The sequence below is a fragment of the Salmo trutta genome, chromosome 2 (assembly GCF_901001165.1).
Source record: "Salmo trutta chromosome 2, fSalTru1.1, whole genome shotgun sequence".
Classification (NCBI taxonomy): Eukaryota; Metazoa; Chordata; class Actinopteri; order Salmoniformes; family Salmonidae; genus Salmo; species Salmo trutta.
In genome coordinates this window covers 4,670,705-4,685,659 of record NC_042958.1, presented here as the reverse complement: position 1 = coordinate 4,685,659, position 14,955 = coordinate 4,670,705, and the positions used below count along the sequence as shown (strand labels likewise).

The 14,955-nt window shown below is 40.9% G+C and overlaps 1 protein-coding gene across 1 annotated transcript; it reads right to left on the bottom strand.

The window, feature by feature from the left end:
* Nucleotides 1–14,777, bottom strand: LOC115149226 (acyl-CoA-binding domain-containing protein 5A). The gene is made up of 13 exons (XM_029691895.1): nt 14,694–14,777; nt 14,169–14,294; nt 13,746–13,866; nt 12,467–12,539; nt 12,058–12,175; nt 7,399–7,635; nt 7,084–7,287; nt 5,735–5,823; nt 5,320–5,563; nt 4,949–5,148; nt 4,145–4,195; nt 1,596–1,705; nt 1–1,131 (listed from the first exon to the last, which is right to left on the bottom strand). The coding sequence occupies exons 2-13, from the start codon at nt 14,251–14,253 to the stop codon at nt 1,119–1,121; spliced, it is 1,545 nt and encodes a 514-aa protein (XP_029547755.1). The 5' UTR covers nt 14,254–14,294; nt 14,694–14,777; the 3' UTR covers nt 1–1,118.
* Between the last annotated feature and the right edge of the window lie 178 nt (nt 14,778–14,955).

Sequence of the window (14,955 nt, the reverse complement as noted above, 5' to 3'; positions counted from 1 at the left end):
CAAGTGTTCATTCGGTCATTAAAATCATTTAAGATGAACACATCCTCCGCTGCACCTTGGTCTCATTCTGACGACGGCCGTTACAACCATTCACATCCTAGCAGTAATGTACAACCTAACCAAAAACTAGACAATAAAGTCTTAATTTATTATTTCTAATATTAAATGAAAATTAACACATTTTCAGAATATAAATGTACCTTTCCACAAATACATTATTATATATTTACACTTATCTGCCTAGCGTTATGACCATATATTAGCAGCCTGAGCAACTTTTATGATATATGGCATAAGGTTTCTGTTGCAGTATGTCCATGGCAGGCATTTACAGGACAAGTTGGATAGTTCTTATAATGCTGTAAGACAAGGGATGGGCAACTGGTGGACCCGCGGGCCTCCCCCCTTTTGTAGGCCCGCGGACCAATTTGACCGACAAAAGAAAACGTCCTGATGAGAGTTAGAATGATAGAATACATAAGGTACAATTTCGACATTTGTTTGTGCATCAAGAAGTCACTCAATAAGCCCAGATCAGCTAAATGTTTTTACATTGGTTAGTTAGTCTAGTGGCCAGCTATCTAAACTTGTAGTAAACATGGTAAAATTACTAACTGGCAACATTTTCTTTACACCCCATGGCAAAATATGCAGAATTGCAGGAAATTAACTTTAAAACGTCCATTTTTTTTTCTCTTCGCTGTCAGGAGACGGACCGCTAAAAGTTTCGTTTTTTTTTTCTCTCTGGACCACACCACCATCAAAGTTGCCGATCCGTAAGATGTACGGAATAAAAGAAGCCAATAACTTTACCGCCCAAGTTAAATCATCATAATTTCTTCAGAGCAAAAAAAAAAAAAGTACTAATGTAGTACAGTAGTCGTATAATCTTGCATGATTATAAAGCTGCAGTTCAATTCATTCACATTTCTCTCTGATTTCAATTGTAGTGCCCAGTGGGGTTGTGAGGCGTCCCCCCAACTCACTACTCCTAGTGCCATCTTCATAGTGCAAAAGCTAGAGTTACAGAGGTGTGGGGGAAAGTAGAAGGGAGCCTACGGCTGTTACCCAACCAGAGACTGTCATCGTCGCTCTGCGTCTTTGGGACGGGAGACTTTTCAGTTGATTCGTCTAAAAGTGGGGACAAGACTCGATGTTAGAAAGCATTTTTACTAAAGTTCAGGTGATACTTTTGATAGTTATCAACACAGTGTGGTCTCAGAGAGTTTTGTATTATTCTGTACGTAAACACTCCAGTTAGTATGATATGTTACATTTCGTATGGTATAGTGCCTTCGTAAAGTATTCAGACACCTTAACTTTTTTCACATTTTGTTACATTACAGCCTTATTCTAAAATTGATTAAATCGTTTTTTTCCTTCGTCAATACCCCATAATGACAAAGCAAAAACAGGTTTTTAGAAATGTTTGCAAAATGTATAAAAAATAATAAACTGGCATTATAGAGTATCAGAGGCAGAATCGTGAATGGATGACCAAATAACATAAACGTAACAAAATCTGTCTCAATTTACTCAACAATACCATTGACTAGCAGTTATTGTAGAATATCCCCATCTTGCTATAGAATTACCTTCTCTTACGTTGAAGATATAGACGAATAAGCCACTGCACCACAAATGGCCACGCCACAGCAAAGGCAACGGCGCTAGGAGATACGTCAAAAGGCCACCAGGATGGGTTCTAGAGGACAAAATAGGATGAAAATGAATATTCTGAAAACTAGAGAAGTACATTTCCTGAAGAAAATGTGGTGTGCTTGCTAGATAGTTTAAAAGTATATCAGTTTTGAAATAAGTCCCAGTAGCGCTAATGAGTGCAAGTGTAATGGTAGTGACTGATTATAGTTGAAAAAGTAGGTATATGGAAAAATGGATTGATTTGGCTATTGACTGATTGATTAATTTATTTTGGCTATTGACTGATTAATTAATTGATTGATTGGATAGGGTAGCCTAAACATGTGAAAGTTGGTTTGGTGTCTCCAGCTTGAACAATTCAAGAGTTACTGTTGGTGAGTTGTTTTATGCAAATGTATACAGTATAGTTATAGTTGATAAAAGAAAATAAAAAATGTGAAGTTAGGATAGCCTGAATGTTTTAAAGTTGGTTTTGTAGATTAATTGGCCAAGGAGCAGGACCATTTTGAATAGGTTCCTCTGTATTCCTATGGTTCCTCATTCAAACCCATGTTAATTTATGCACATTTTAAAATGTTTACAGTTCAAAAAAGTATTAATAGTATCAAAAAGCCTTTGACTAAATTGGGCCAGTCTGAACGTCTCCACATCGGTTTGGTGTTGATAGCTTAAACGGTTCGAGAGGACTTGCGCGGACACATTTTCCCCATGTAAGTCTATGGCCCTTTAATTGCCATTGAAATGCATTGGGAACTCATTTAAATGTTGTTGTAGTACAAAAACTATAGATTCTATAAAAAAAAATATTTCCTTAAGAAATCTAAGTTGGGGTCTTCTGCACATTTGAAAGTTGGTTTCGTGTTTATAGCTTACACGGTTACAGATGTGTGGCGTTTTCTCTAATATGCAAATGTATGCTAATTTAAACTGATTTATGGATGGGTAAATTACATAATCTATATATTCATGAAGTGGTTCCATCATCCTGAAGTTGTTTTGGAGTCGTGAAGGTTTGGAAAGAAGTGCCACTGTGAATATTTACCTGTCATTGTCGCCATTGATTCTAATTGCAAACTTTTAAATAGTTACAGTTACAAAAGTATTAATAGTATATAAAAAAATAAAAAAATAATTTGACAAGCAATCTTAGGGTCAGTCTGAACATGTCTCCATTTTTCGACCATTTAAGTCTATGGTCATTGACTTGCATTGAGTTTAATGCAAATATGGTTGTACTACAAAAAAAAAAGTATAAATAGTATTAAAAACAAATATTTCTCAAGCAACCTGAAGACGGTCTGTCTGAACATTCTAAAGTTGGTTTAGTGTTAACAGCTCAAGCGGTGTTAAGCATTAGAGTGAGTGGAATAATAATACTAATTAGACGATGTAAAGAATCTAGACCTGTGCTTTGCTTTCAGCAAACACACCTAATAAATACTTCCTTCTTTATATATCTCACAATATCCCTGAAAATAAAATAATCTGTATTCTGAATCACAATACATGTATGTGGGAAAATACAAAGGGCATGTTCAGTCTATGACCATGTGTTCAGTCTATGACCATGTGATCAGTCTATGACCGTGTGTTCAGTCTATGACCATGTGTTCAGTCTATGACCATGTGTTCAGCCTATGACCGTGTGTTCAGCCTATGACCGTGTGTTCAGTCTATGAGCGTGTGTTCAGTCTATGACCATGTGTTCAGTCTATGACCATGTGTTCAGTCTATGACCATGTGTTCAGTCTATGACCATGTGTTCAGTCTATGACCATGTGTTCAGCCTATGACCGTGTGTTCAGCCTATGACCGTGTGTTCAGTCTATGACCGTGTGTTCAGTCTATGACCGTGTGTTCAGTCTATGACCGTGTGTTCAGTCTATGACCGTGTGTTCAGTCTATGACCGTGTGTTCAGTCTATGACCGTGTGTTCAGTCTATGACCATGTGTTCAGTCTATGAGCATGTGTTCAGTCTATGACCGTGTGTTCAGCCTATGACCGTGTGTTCAGTCTATGACCGTGTGTTCAGTCTATGACCGTGTGTTCAGTCTATGACCGTGTGTTCAGTCTATGAGCATGTGTTCAGTCTATGAGCATGTGTTCAGTCTATGAGCATGTGTTCAGTCTATGACCATGTGTTCAGTCTATGACCCATGTGTTCAGTCTATGACCATGTGTTCAGTCTATGACCATGTGTTCAGTCTATGACCATGTGTTCAGTCTATGACCATGTGCTCAGTCTATGACCATGTGCTCAGTCTATGACCATGTGCTCAGTCTATGACCCATGTGCTCAGTCTATGACCCATGTGCTCAGTCTATGACCATGTGTTCAGTCTATGACCCATGTGCTCAGTCTATGACCCATGTGCTCAGTCTATGACCATGTGTTCAGTCTATGACCATGTGTTCAGTCTATGACCGTGTGTTCTGAGTCCAACACAAACAATGACAGACAGAAAAGCCAGTGCACCGTACCTTACTACCCTTCTTTGCCAGGGGTGATGGTGGGTATGGTAGAGCCAACGACTAGAAAACAAAAGAGAGAAGAAAGGAACACAACAACGTTCATTACATTACTTCCTCAACTAAATAGTTACAGTCCATCTTAGACCTAAATCATCTTAGACCTAAATCATCTTAGACCTAAATCATCTTAGACCTAAATCATCTTAGACCTAAATCATCTTAGACCTAAATCATCTTAGACCTAAATCATCTTAGACCAAAATCATCTTAGACCTAAATCATCTTAGTCCAAAATCATCTTAGACCTAAATCATCTTAGACCAAAATCATCTTAGACCTAAATCATCTTAGACCTAAATCATCTTAGACCAAAATCATCTTAGACCTAAATCATCTTAGACCTAAATCATCTTAGACCAAAATCATCTTAGACCTAAATCATCTTAGTCCAAAATCATCTTAGACCTAAATCATCTTAGACCTAAATCATCTTAGACCAAAATCATCTTAGACCTAAATCATCTTAGACCTAAATCATCTTAGACCTAAATCATCTTAGACCAAAATCATCTTAGACCTAAATCATCTTAGACCTAAATCATCTTAGACCTAAATCATCTTAGACCTAAATCATCTTAGACCTAAATCCTACCTTCTGAGCATGAATAAAAGTCATGAGAGCAATAGGTGGAAGTACCACATGACAGCATGTTTGTCACGGGGGTTATTAGATACCTTTTAGCAGTAGTTACTATCTTATCAGGCTGTGTAATAGATAGTTTCAAAATGGTATGTGGGTCTCTGGTCTCTGACCTGGGATGCAGTGAGGGCCTCCAGTGTGTGCAGTCTCTCCAGGACACTCTGCATGTCTTCCTGCAGTCTGGCCAGCGCCACTACGATCTGCTCATTCAGACTGCCTCCTGTTGCCCCCGCTCCACCCCATCGTTCCCCGTCCCCTCCGCTACCCAGGAAGGGGCCCTGGGCCTCCAGGCCGTGCCTTGAAGACCTGGAGCCTATAAACAAATATAGAGACACAGAGAGGTGTGAACACTGACATATACTTCTAGAGAAATAAGAACGGGCCTTAATACACACACACACACACACACACACACACACACACACACACACACACACACACACACACACACACACACACACACACACACACACACACACCTTACCTCGTTCTCTCCTAACCAGGGAGCTATCGGCCCTATCTGTATTCAGTCTTTGTCTCTGAGAGGCCCCTCCACTAGTCTCCCCATCCTCCCCGCCACACTGGATGCCCTTGGGTGGCCCCTGGGGGTCCTCAGGGGTTCCACACGGTGCCTCGGCGGGCCCCTCCTGATCGGACAGAGGGCTGTGGCTCTCTCCCTGCTCTTCCTCATCCAGCTCCAGACAGCGGTCAGTGTGTGCCTCAGAGCCCTGGACCAAACACACATACATGAGGATGCTTTGTCTGTGCTTGACTGTACTCTGTGTGTGTAAATGTGTGTGTGTGTGTGTGTGTGTGTGTGTGTGTGTGTGTGTGTGTGTGTGTGTGTGTGTGTGTGTGTGTGTGTGTGTGTGTGTGTGTGTGTGTGTGTGTACTCTTACCTCTTCCAGGCCAAACTGGTCCATAGAGTCACAGTAGACCTCGCTGTCTGAGTCACTGGTCACATGACGGGGCCAGGATACATCCAGATCTATAGGAATAGATAGCACAATGTCCCATACAGGTCAGCCTCGACTCTTAGCCATATGGGAACCTTCCTTCAGAGAGATGTTTGTGCTAGCAGGACCCATTAAGAAGCAACACAAATGTAACCAATGCTGAGGCCTTTGATGTCCATTAGCATTATACAGTACCAGTCAAACGTTTGGACCCACCTGCTCAGTCAAGGGTTTTTCTTTTATTTTTTACTATTTTCTACATTGTAGAATAATAGTGAAGACATCAAAACTATGAAATAACACATATGGAATCATGTAGTAACCAAAAAAGTGTGTTATTTCATAGTTTTGATGTCTTCACTATTATTCTACAATGTAGAAAATAGTAAAAAAAAAAAAAAAACCCTTGAATGAGTAGGTGGGTCCAAACTGTTGACTGGTACTGTATGTGTTCCACATTCCAAACGCAAACCATTCTCAAGGTGATCATTGATTGGATGTGAAGAGATGGTTCGAGGTCCACTGGCCCTAGACCAGATCAGCTTTTAGGGGGATAATGTCACTGCAACCCATCAGAGCAGGGAAGTCTGTGTCTGTTCCCAGGGAAGTGCAGAGTTGCAACAGCTCTGGGAGTAAAGCTGAGCAGCTTAATAAGATCACATGGCCAAGGATCCATGAGGACATCCGCCCACTAGGGTGCTGAGTATCCATTTTGAAACCTTTTTTCAGACATCTAGTTAATGGACAATCTGGATTAGGCCCATAATGCCTTCCATAACGCCTGCTTCTTCTTTTAGAGAGTAATGCTGATATTCAGCATACTAGATATCAATGGCAAACCTTCATTGTATCCAAATTCAATCAAAGTACTAATCGTCATGCAGCTGATTGGTTGGTTTCTACCTTGTTCTACAGTGCCTGAAATACCTATTGGTTACCACGGGGGAAAGAGTTTCTACCTTTTTGTGTTTACAATAAATAGTATGTTATGCTCTTGAAAAGTACAAATTTACAATTTACAATCCTGTGGCCATTGGATAAAATACTTTTATAGCCCATGGGGCATAGGGAACTCAAACCTTCCGCCACGGTAATGTGTGCACAACATTCTAACTAACAGACGGACTACAGTAACGCAACATTAAGTGCTACCCAGAGACGAGTTGGGCCACTTTTTTAGATGATTGTTCTAGTCCTAGACATTCAGTTAAATATAATTGTTTAAATATCCCCCGTGTGATGTTAATTGACAGATAACAACTCTCTAAACACATGGATCTGGTGGTCCCTACCTGCGTGGTGGCCGTTGACCTGGACATGGGGCTCCAGGGGCAGGATGCTGCTCAAGAGGCCCTCCTCTGAGTCCTCACTGTTCAGGGCAGCCTTGGAGGTGTGGGTCCCATTGGAAAAGTGGCTCATCCCGTTCCCCACATTACCTTCAGACAGGGGGACTTTAGGTCTCCTGGATGAGCCCTTTTTCTTTGACTTTTCATTTGCTGAAAGACATTTTCTAAATATATTATTACAAGATTTTTTCTGCTTAACGTTTTCCTTTTTTACAATTTTTATATATTGTTATTTTCTTGTTCTAATGTTTGACAACATACCTTTTTTCACCTCTTTTATCTCAGCAATTTCTTCTTCTTCTACTTCAATTTCATCTTCCTCGTCAAACTCAAACTCCTCTTCCTCCCCCTGTTCCTTCACTGCCATGACGTTGGGCTCTGGAGGCTCAACCGACGGTCTGGGTGGCCGTGCCTCCAAAGTGCCGTTCATTTCCATTGTCCTAATGATGCTCCTCGTGACACTTTTTGAAGGTGCTGATGTAATCATAGTCCCAAAACCTGTGTCATAGAAACAACTGTGTTACAATGATATAGAACTAAAACTTTGTTACTGCTAGTTTAATTTACCCAAACAAGGAGATATACTAGGAGATATACTAGGAGATATACTAGGAGATATACCAGGAGATATACTAGGAGATATACCAGGAGATACACTAGGAGATATACCAGGAGATATACTAGGAGATATACTAGGAGATATACCAGGAGATATACTAGGAGATATACCAGGAGATATACTAGGAGATATACTAGGAGATATACTAGGAGATATACCAGGAGATATACTAGGAGATATACTAGGAGATATACCAGGAGATATACTAGGAGATATACCAGGAAATATACTAGGAGATATACCAGGAGATATACTAGGAGATATACTAGGAGATATACCAGGAGATATACTAGGAGATATACCAGGAGATATACTAGGAGATATACCAGGAGATATACCAGGAGATATACCAGGAGATATACTAGGAGATATACCAGGAGATATACTAGGAGATATACCAGGAGATATACTAGGAGATATACTAGGGGATACATTAGGAGATTTACCAGGAGATATACCAGGAGACATACCAGGAGATACACCAGGAGATATACCAGGAGATATACTAGGAGATATACTAGGAGATATACCAGGAGATATACCAGGAGATATACTAGGGGATACATTAGGAGATATACTAGGAGATATACTAGGAGATATACTAGGAGATATACCAGGAGATATACTAGGAGATATCTCCTAGTATATCTCCTAGTATATCTCCTAGTATATACCAGGAGATATACTAGGAGATATACCAGGAGATATACTAGGAGATATACCAGGAGATACATTAGGAGATATACTAGGAGATATACTAGGAGATATACTAGGAGATATACTAGGAGATATACTAGGAGATACACCAGGAGATATACTAGGAGATATACCAGGAGATACATTAGGAGATATACTAGGAGATACACCACATAACCAAAAGTATGTGGACACCTGCTCGTCGAACATCTCATTCCAGAATCATGGGCATTAATATGGAGTTGGTCCCCCCTTGGCTGCTATAACAGCCTCCACTCTTCTGGGAAGGCTTTCCACTAGATGTTGGAACATTGCTGCAGGGACTTGCATCCATTCAGCCACAAGCGCATTAGTGAGGTCGGGAAATTGTGTTGGGCAATTAGGCCTGGCTTGCAGTCGGCCTTCCAATTCATCCCAAAGGTGTTCGATGTGGTTGAGGTCAGGGCTCTGTGCTGGCCAGTCAAGTTCTTCCACACCGGATCTCGACAAACCATTTCTGTATGGACCTTGCTTTGTCCACGGGGGCATTGTCATGGTGAAACAGGAAAGGGCCTTCCCCAAACTGTTGCCACAAAGTTGGAAGCACAGAATCATCTAGAATGTAATTGTATGCTGTAGCGTTAAGATTCCCCTTCACTGGAACGAAGGGGCCCGAATCATGATAAACAGCCCCAGATCATTATTCCTCCTCCACCAAACTTTACAGTTGGCACTATACATTAGGCAGGTAGTGTTCTCCTGGCATCCGCCAAACCCAGATTCGTCCATTGGACTGCCAGAGGGTGAAGAAGCGTGATTCATCTGTCCAGAGAAGATGTTTCCACTGCTCGAGAGTCCAATGTCAGGGAGCTTTACACCACTCCAGCCGACGCTTGGTATTAGGCATGGTGATCTTACGCTTGTGTGCAGCTGCTCGGCCATGGAAACCCATTTCATGAAGCTCCCAACAAACAGTTCTTGTGCTGATGTTGCTTCCAGAGGCAGTTTGGAACTCGGTAGTGAGTATTGCAACCAAGTACAGATCATTTTTACGTGCTACGCGCTTCAGCACTCAGCGGTCCCGTTCTGTGAGCTTGTGTGGCCTACCACTTCAAGGCTGAGCTGTTGTTGGTCCTAGACATTTCCACTTCACAATAAAAGCACTTACAGTTGACCGGGGCAGTTCTTGCAGGGCATAAATTTGATAAACTGACTTGTTGGAAAGGTGGCTTCCTACAGTATGACGGTGCCACGTTGAAAGTCACTAAGCTCTTATGTAAGGCCATTCTACAGTCAATGTTTGTCTATGGAGATTGCATGACTGTGTGCTCAATTTTATACACCTGTCAGCAACGGATGTGGCTATATCCGAATCCACTAATTTGAAGGGGTGTCCACATACTTTTGTATATACAGTGCATTTGGAAAGTAGTCAGATCCCTTGACTTTTTCCACTTATTCTAAAATGGATTCAATTGTTTTTTTTACCTCAATACAATACCCCATAATGACAAAGCAAAAACAGTATTTAGACATTTTTGCAAATGTATTAAAAATAAAACACTAATATATAATTTACATAAGTATTCAGACCCTTTACTCAGTACTTTGTTGAAGCACATTTGGCAGCGATTACAGCCTCGAGTCTTCTTGTATATGACACTACAAGCTTGACACACCTGTATTTGGGGAGTTTCTCCCATTCTTCTCTGCAGATCCTCTCAAGCTCTGTCAGGTTGGATGGGGAGTGTTGCTGCACAGCTATTTTCAGGTCTCTCCAGAGATATTCGATTGGGTTCAAGTCTGTGCTCTGGCTGGGCCACTCAAGGACATTCAGAGACATGTCCGAAGCCACTCCTGTCTTGTCTTGGCTGTGTGCTTAGGGTTGTTGTCCTGTTGGAAGGTGAACCTTCGCCCCAGTCTGAGGTCCTGAGCGCTCTGGAGCAGGCTTTCATCAAGGATCTCTCTGTACTTTGCTTCGTTCATCTCTTTCCCTCGACCCTGACTAGTCTCCCAGTCCCTGCTGCTGAAAAACATCCCCACAGCATGATGCTGCCACCACCATGATACCCTGTAGGGATGGTGCCAGGTTTTCTCCAGATGTGGCACTTGGCATTCAGGCCAAAGAGTTCAATCTTGGTTTCATCAGACCAGAGAATCTTGTTTCTCATGGTCTGAGAGTCCTTTAGGTGCCTTTTAACAAACTCCAAGTGGGCTGTCATGTACCTTTTACTGAGGAGTGGCTTCCGGCTGGCCACTCTACCATAAAGTCCTGATTTGTGGAGTGCTGCAGAGATGGTTGTCCTTCTGGAAGGTTCTCCCATCTCCACAGAGGAACTCTGGAGCTCTATCAGAGTGACCATCGGGTTCTTGGTCACATCCCTGAACAAGGCCCTTCTCCACCGATTGTTCAGTTTGTCCCGGGCGCCCAGCTCTAAGAAGAGTCTTGGTGGTTCCAAACTTCTTCCTTTTAAGAATGATGGTGGCCAATGCGTTATTGGGGACCTTCAATGCTGCAGGAACTATTTGGTACCTTTCCCCAATCATGTCCAATCAATTGAATTTACCACAGTTTTACTCCAATCAAGTTGTAAAAAAATCTCAAGGATGATCAATGGAAACAGGATGCACCTCAGCTCAATTTCGAGTCTCATAGCAAAGGTCCTGAATACTTTTGTAAATAAGATATTATAGATTTTTTTATATACATTTGCAAAAATGTCTAAAAAGCTGTTTTCGCTTTGTCATTATGGGGTATTGTGATGTCATTGTGATGTCATTATGGGGTATTGTGATGTCATTATGGGGTATTGTGATGTCATTATGGGGTTTTGTGTGTAGATTGATGAGGACATGTTTGTATTTGATCCATTTTACAATAAGGCTGTAACGTAACAACATGGGGAAAAAGGACTGAATACTTTCCGAATGCACTGTATATTGTATACCGGGAGACATACCGGGAGACATACCGGGAGACATAGCGGGAGACATAGTGGGAGACATAGCGGGAGACATAGCGGGAGACATAGCGGGAGACATAGCGAGAGACATACCGGGAGACATAGCGGGAGACATAGCGGGAGACATAGCGGGAAACATACCGGGAGACATAGCGAAAGACATAGCGAGAGACATAGCGGGAGACATACCGGGAGACATACCGGGAGACATACCGGGAGACATAGCGGGAGACATAGCGGGAGACATAGCGGGAGACATACCGGGAGACATACCGGGAGACATAGCGGGAGACATAGCGGGAGACATACCGGGAGACATACCGGGAGACATACCGGGAGACATACCGGGAGACATACCGGGAGACATAGCGGGAGACATAGCGGGAGATAAGTTCTAATTTAACCAAACTATGAGATATAAAGCTAAAAGAAAAGAAAATTAAAACCTATTTATAGTGAACTACAACATCAGACATAACTAAAATGATCCGGGAATTGTGGGTAAATACACATCTATAGACTTGCCTTGAAGTTGCCTAGCAAATTTTGTCAAACGGGCTGAGTACATGATAGAAATGTATAAGTTAAAATGGAAGACATGCCAAATCAAATCAAATCAAATTCATATGAAATCAAATTAGATTAAAAAGATAGTGACAGTACCTGCAGACAGGTCGGACACCTGATTTATGTGCTTCTTCTCTTGCACCTGTTCATAGAAGGGGCCCAGCACCAGCAGCAGCTGCTCTACCTCAGCTGTACAGGGCATGCCCTCAAGGATCTGTTGTTTAAACACAACACGACAACAAACACATGTAGTGCCCTCTGACGTACACTGACATACAGGCCATCCTGTCTGAACGTCATTTAGACAGATTTTCATCAACAAAATGATCCAACTCTGGGTTGGGAGTCAATTCCTTTTTAACTTAATTGAACTCAGGAAATTTCAATTAAAGAATAGAATTCCACTTACTTCCTGGACTCATCAACAATCTATTAGAATACCCGCCAACGCTGGTATGCTGACTTCTGCATTGACATTCATATCCATTCAAGACAAAACACTTACCAGCTTCAATTCATCAACATAAGCAATCATTGCCTCTTCCTTGGGCATTTCTCCCAGATCATTCCATGCATCCCTAAATAGACAGAACAAGATGTTTGAAATAACACCTACACTGACAGTCTCCTACCTAGAGTTTAATACCTCTTCAAGTGATAACACAGGTTAACAGTATAGAATATATACTGTATTCTATACTATCTACTGTATTTTAGCCAATGCCACTCTGTCATTGCTCATCCATATATTTATATATTCTTATTCCATTCCTTTACTTAGATTTGTGTGTGTTAGGCAGTTTTTGTGGAATTGTTAGATTACGTGTTAGATATTACTGCACTGTCGGAACTAGAAACACAAGCATTTCGCTACACTCACATGAACCTCTGCTAACCATGTGTATGTGACCAATAAAATTTGATTTGAGTTAAGTTATTAGTAACAGAAACAACTGCTTTTAAGGATCTTGGGTATTGTGATCCAGTTGCTTTAAATGCTTTAACTCTTAGACATAATGGACATTCTCATAGGAGTCGTGGACAGCACGTAAAGTCATTATTGTTGAGATCATCGTGTTATTTGTTATCAGCAGAGAGTCTCCACTTGGTCAATGACCCAGACGCTCATTAACCTAAATCAGCAGCTGGCCTGCCAACTCTACAAGTAAGGCTCAGTAGAGCAATAACAGTCTAAAAGTATAATAGTTAAACCGATTTATAAACAGCTGCAGTGTCATTTCTAAAAGAGGATTCCCTCAGTGGCGAGATCTTCAATAATAAAAAAAATGGTTTAATTTATATATACAAACAAGTAAAAACAGTCAACTGCCGCCAAGTGGGTAAAAGGTGACATGACATATCATGCCTCTTCAGCACAACGGGTCCAGATTTTATCAGACAAAATGTGGCAATGGGAAAGTTAACTGCAACGACTTACAGTACAGACAAATCTCTGTCGTCGTTAGAAGACTCTATTTGAATCCTACTGGTCTGTTTGCATTACCATTTGACTTAGACTCTATTTGAATCCTACTGGTCTGTTTGCATTACCATTTGACTTAGACTCTATTTGAATCCTACTGGTCTGTTTGCATTACCATTTGACTTAGACTCTATTTGAATCCTACTCGTCAGTTTGCATTACCATTTGACTTAGACTATTTGAATCCTACTGGTCAGTTTGCATTACCATTTGACTTAGACTCTATTTGAATCCTACTCGTCAGTTTGCATTACCATTTGACTTAGACTCTATTTGAATCCTACTGGTCGGTTTGCATTACCATTTGACTTTGCCCATGGGGTCCCAGAAACCAGGTCTGGGTGTGTTGCAGGGTCCTAGTGTGGACTGTTTGTAGTAACTGTAAAACTTGAGCATCATGTCATTGGAGGGCTGAAAGGAACCTGAAATAGATACACAAAATAAAAAAAGACATCTTACTGCAGAATATATTGGCCTGAAATGAGAATGACGAGTGTCAATGAGAGGAATGATAACACAAACAGACTGGTACCCAGGCTAAGAACATATAACTTTGCAGTAAAAACATGTTTTTTTGGAAAACTCTTTAGGTTTTAACACAATGAATTTAATTGTGATATTATTCAGGTGTATAAATATACCTACTCCCAGAGAGCTTTGGAAAGTAGGTTAACAATAATTGGCTTTAGGCTACAATGTTGCATTTAGCCCTCATAGCCCTTACCGTCTGGAGGCAAGCTTTGTATCACTTTGACAGCGGCATCAAACCTCCGCTCGTACAATGGTTTTCCATCCTCAATCTCCATCATAACCCCAAAAGTGTGAATTACGCTAGCGAACTCTTCAAAACCTAGGGATAATCATTATTAAAGTGGTCAGACAGGAATGTACAACGTGAGAGTTGAGTATGTGTTGCAGAAATATATATTGTTGTGTATAGCTAGGTCATACACCCGTAATAACAATGGTCAAATAATATGAAAACCGTTCACAATAACATAAAAGTACTTCAAATATAGATATATAAGTACTATAGATGACTATTTGACTACAACCTCATAACAGCTAAGCTAAACCAAAACCATTGGTAAGGTTATGTCGTCTGTGAATTTTAGAGCACTCAATGCCACAGAGACTAAACAAATGATTTAAAAAAACATCCCTAATAATTTATCTTTCTAATGAACACAACAAAAATATATACATTGCACTCGGTAAATAAGCTCATAAGGCCATGTTTGTCACTCACCATTTAATGATCTACCTGCTTGAGACTACGACCTCTCTTTACTTACCAACAGAAGACATGCACAATACAGTAGTGACAGGCACTGCATGCTATGGGAGTTGTAGTTTTCTACGCCAGGATGGAGATAAATATGTCCTTTATTATTACATCAAAATGCCTACAAGCTCCACATTGCCCCAGCCACAGTGGGAGATTACTGGATATGTCGTTCTAAATACAGTCTATAGCTGAGCGTGTAATTGACCTAAAAACAAATGTATGG

Coding starts and splice junctions, on each gene's coding strand:
- LOC115149226 (XM_029691895.1), bottom strand. CDS start 14,253: ATGATGGAGATTGAGGATGGAAAACCATTGTACGAGCGGAGGTTTGAT. Junction 5,824..7,083: donor GGTCAACGGCCACCACGCAG/GTAGGGACCACC, acceptor CTATTCCTATAG/ATCTGGATGTATCCTGGCCC. Junction 5,564..5,734: donor ACCAGTTTGGCCTGGAAGAG/GTAAGAGTACAC, acceptor TGTTTGGTCCAG/GGCTCTGAGGCACACACTGA.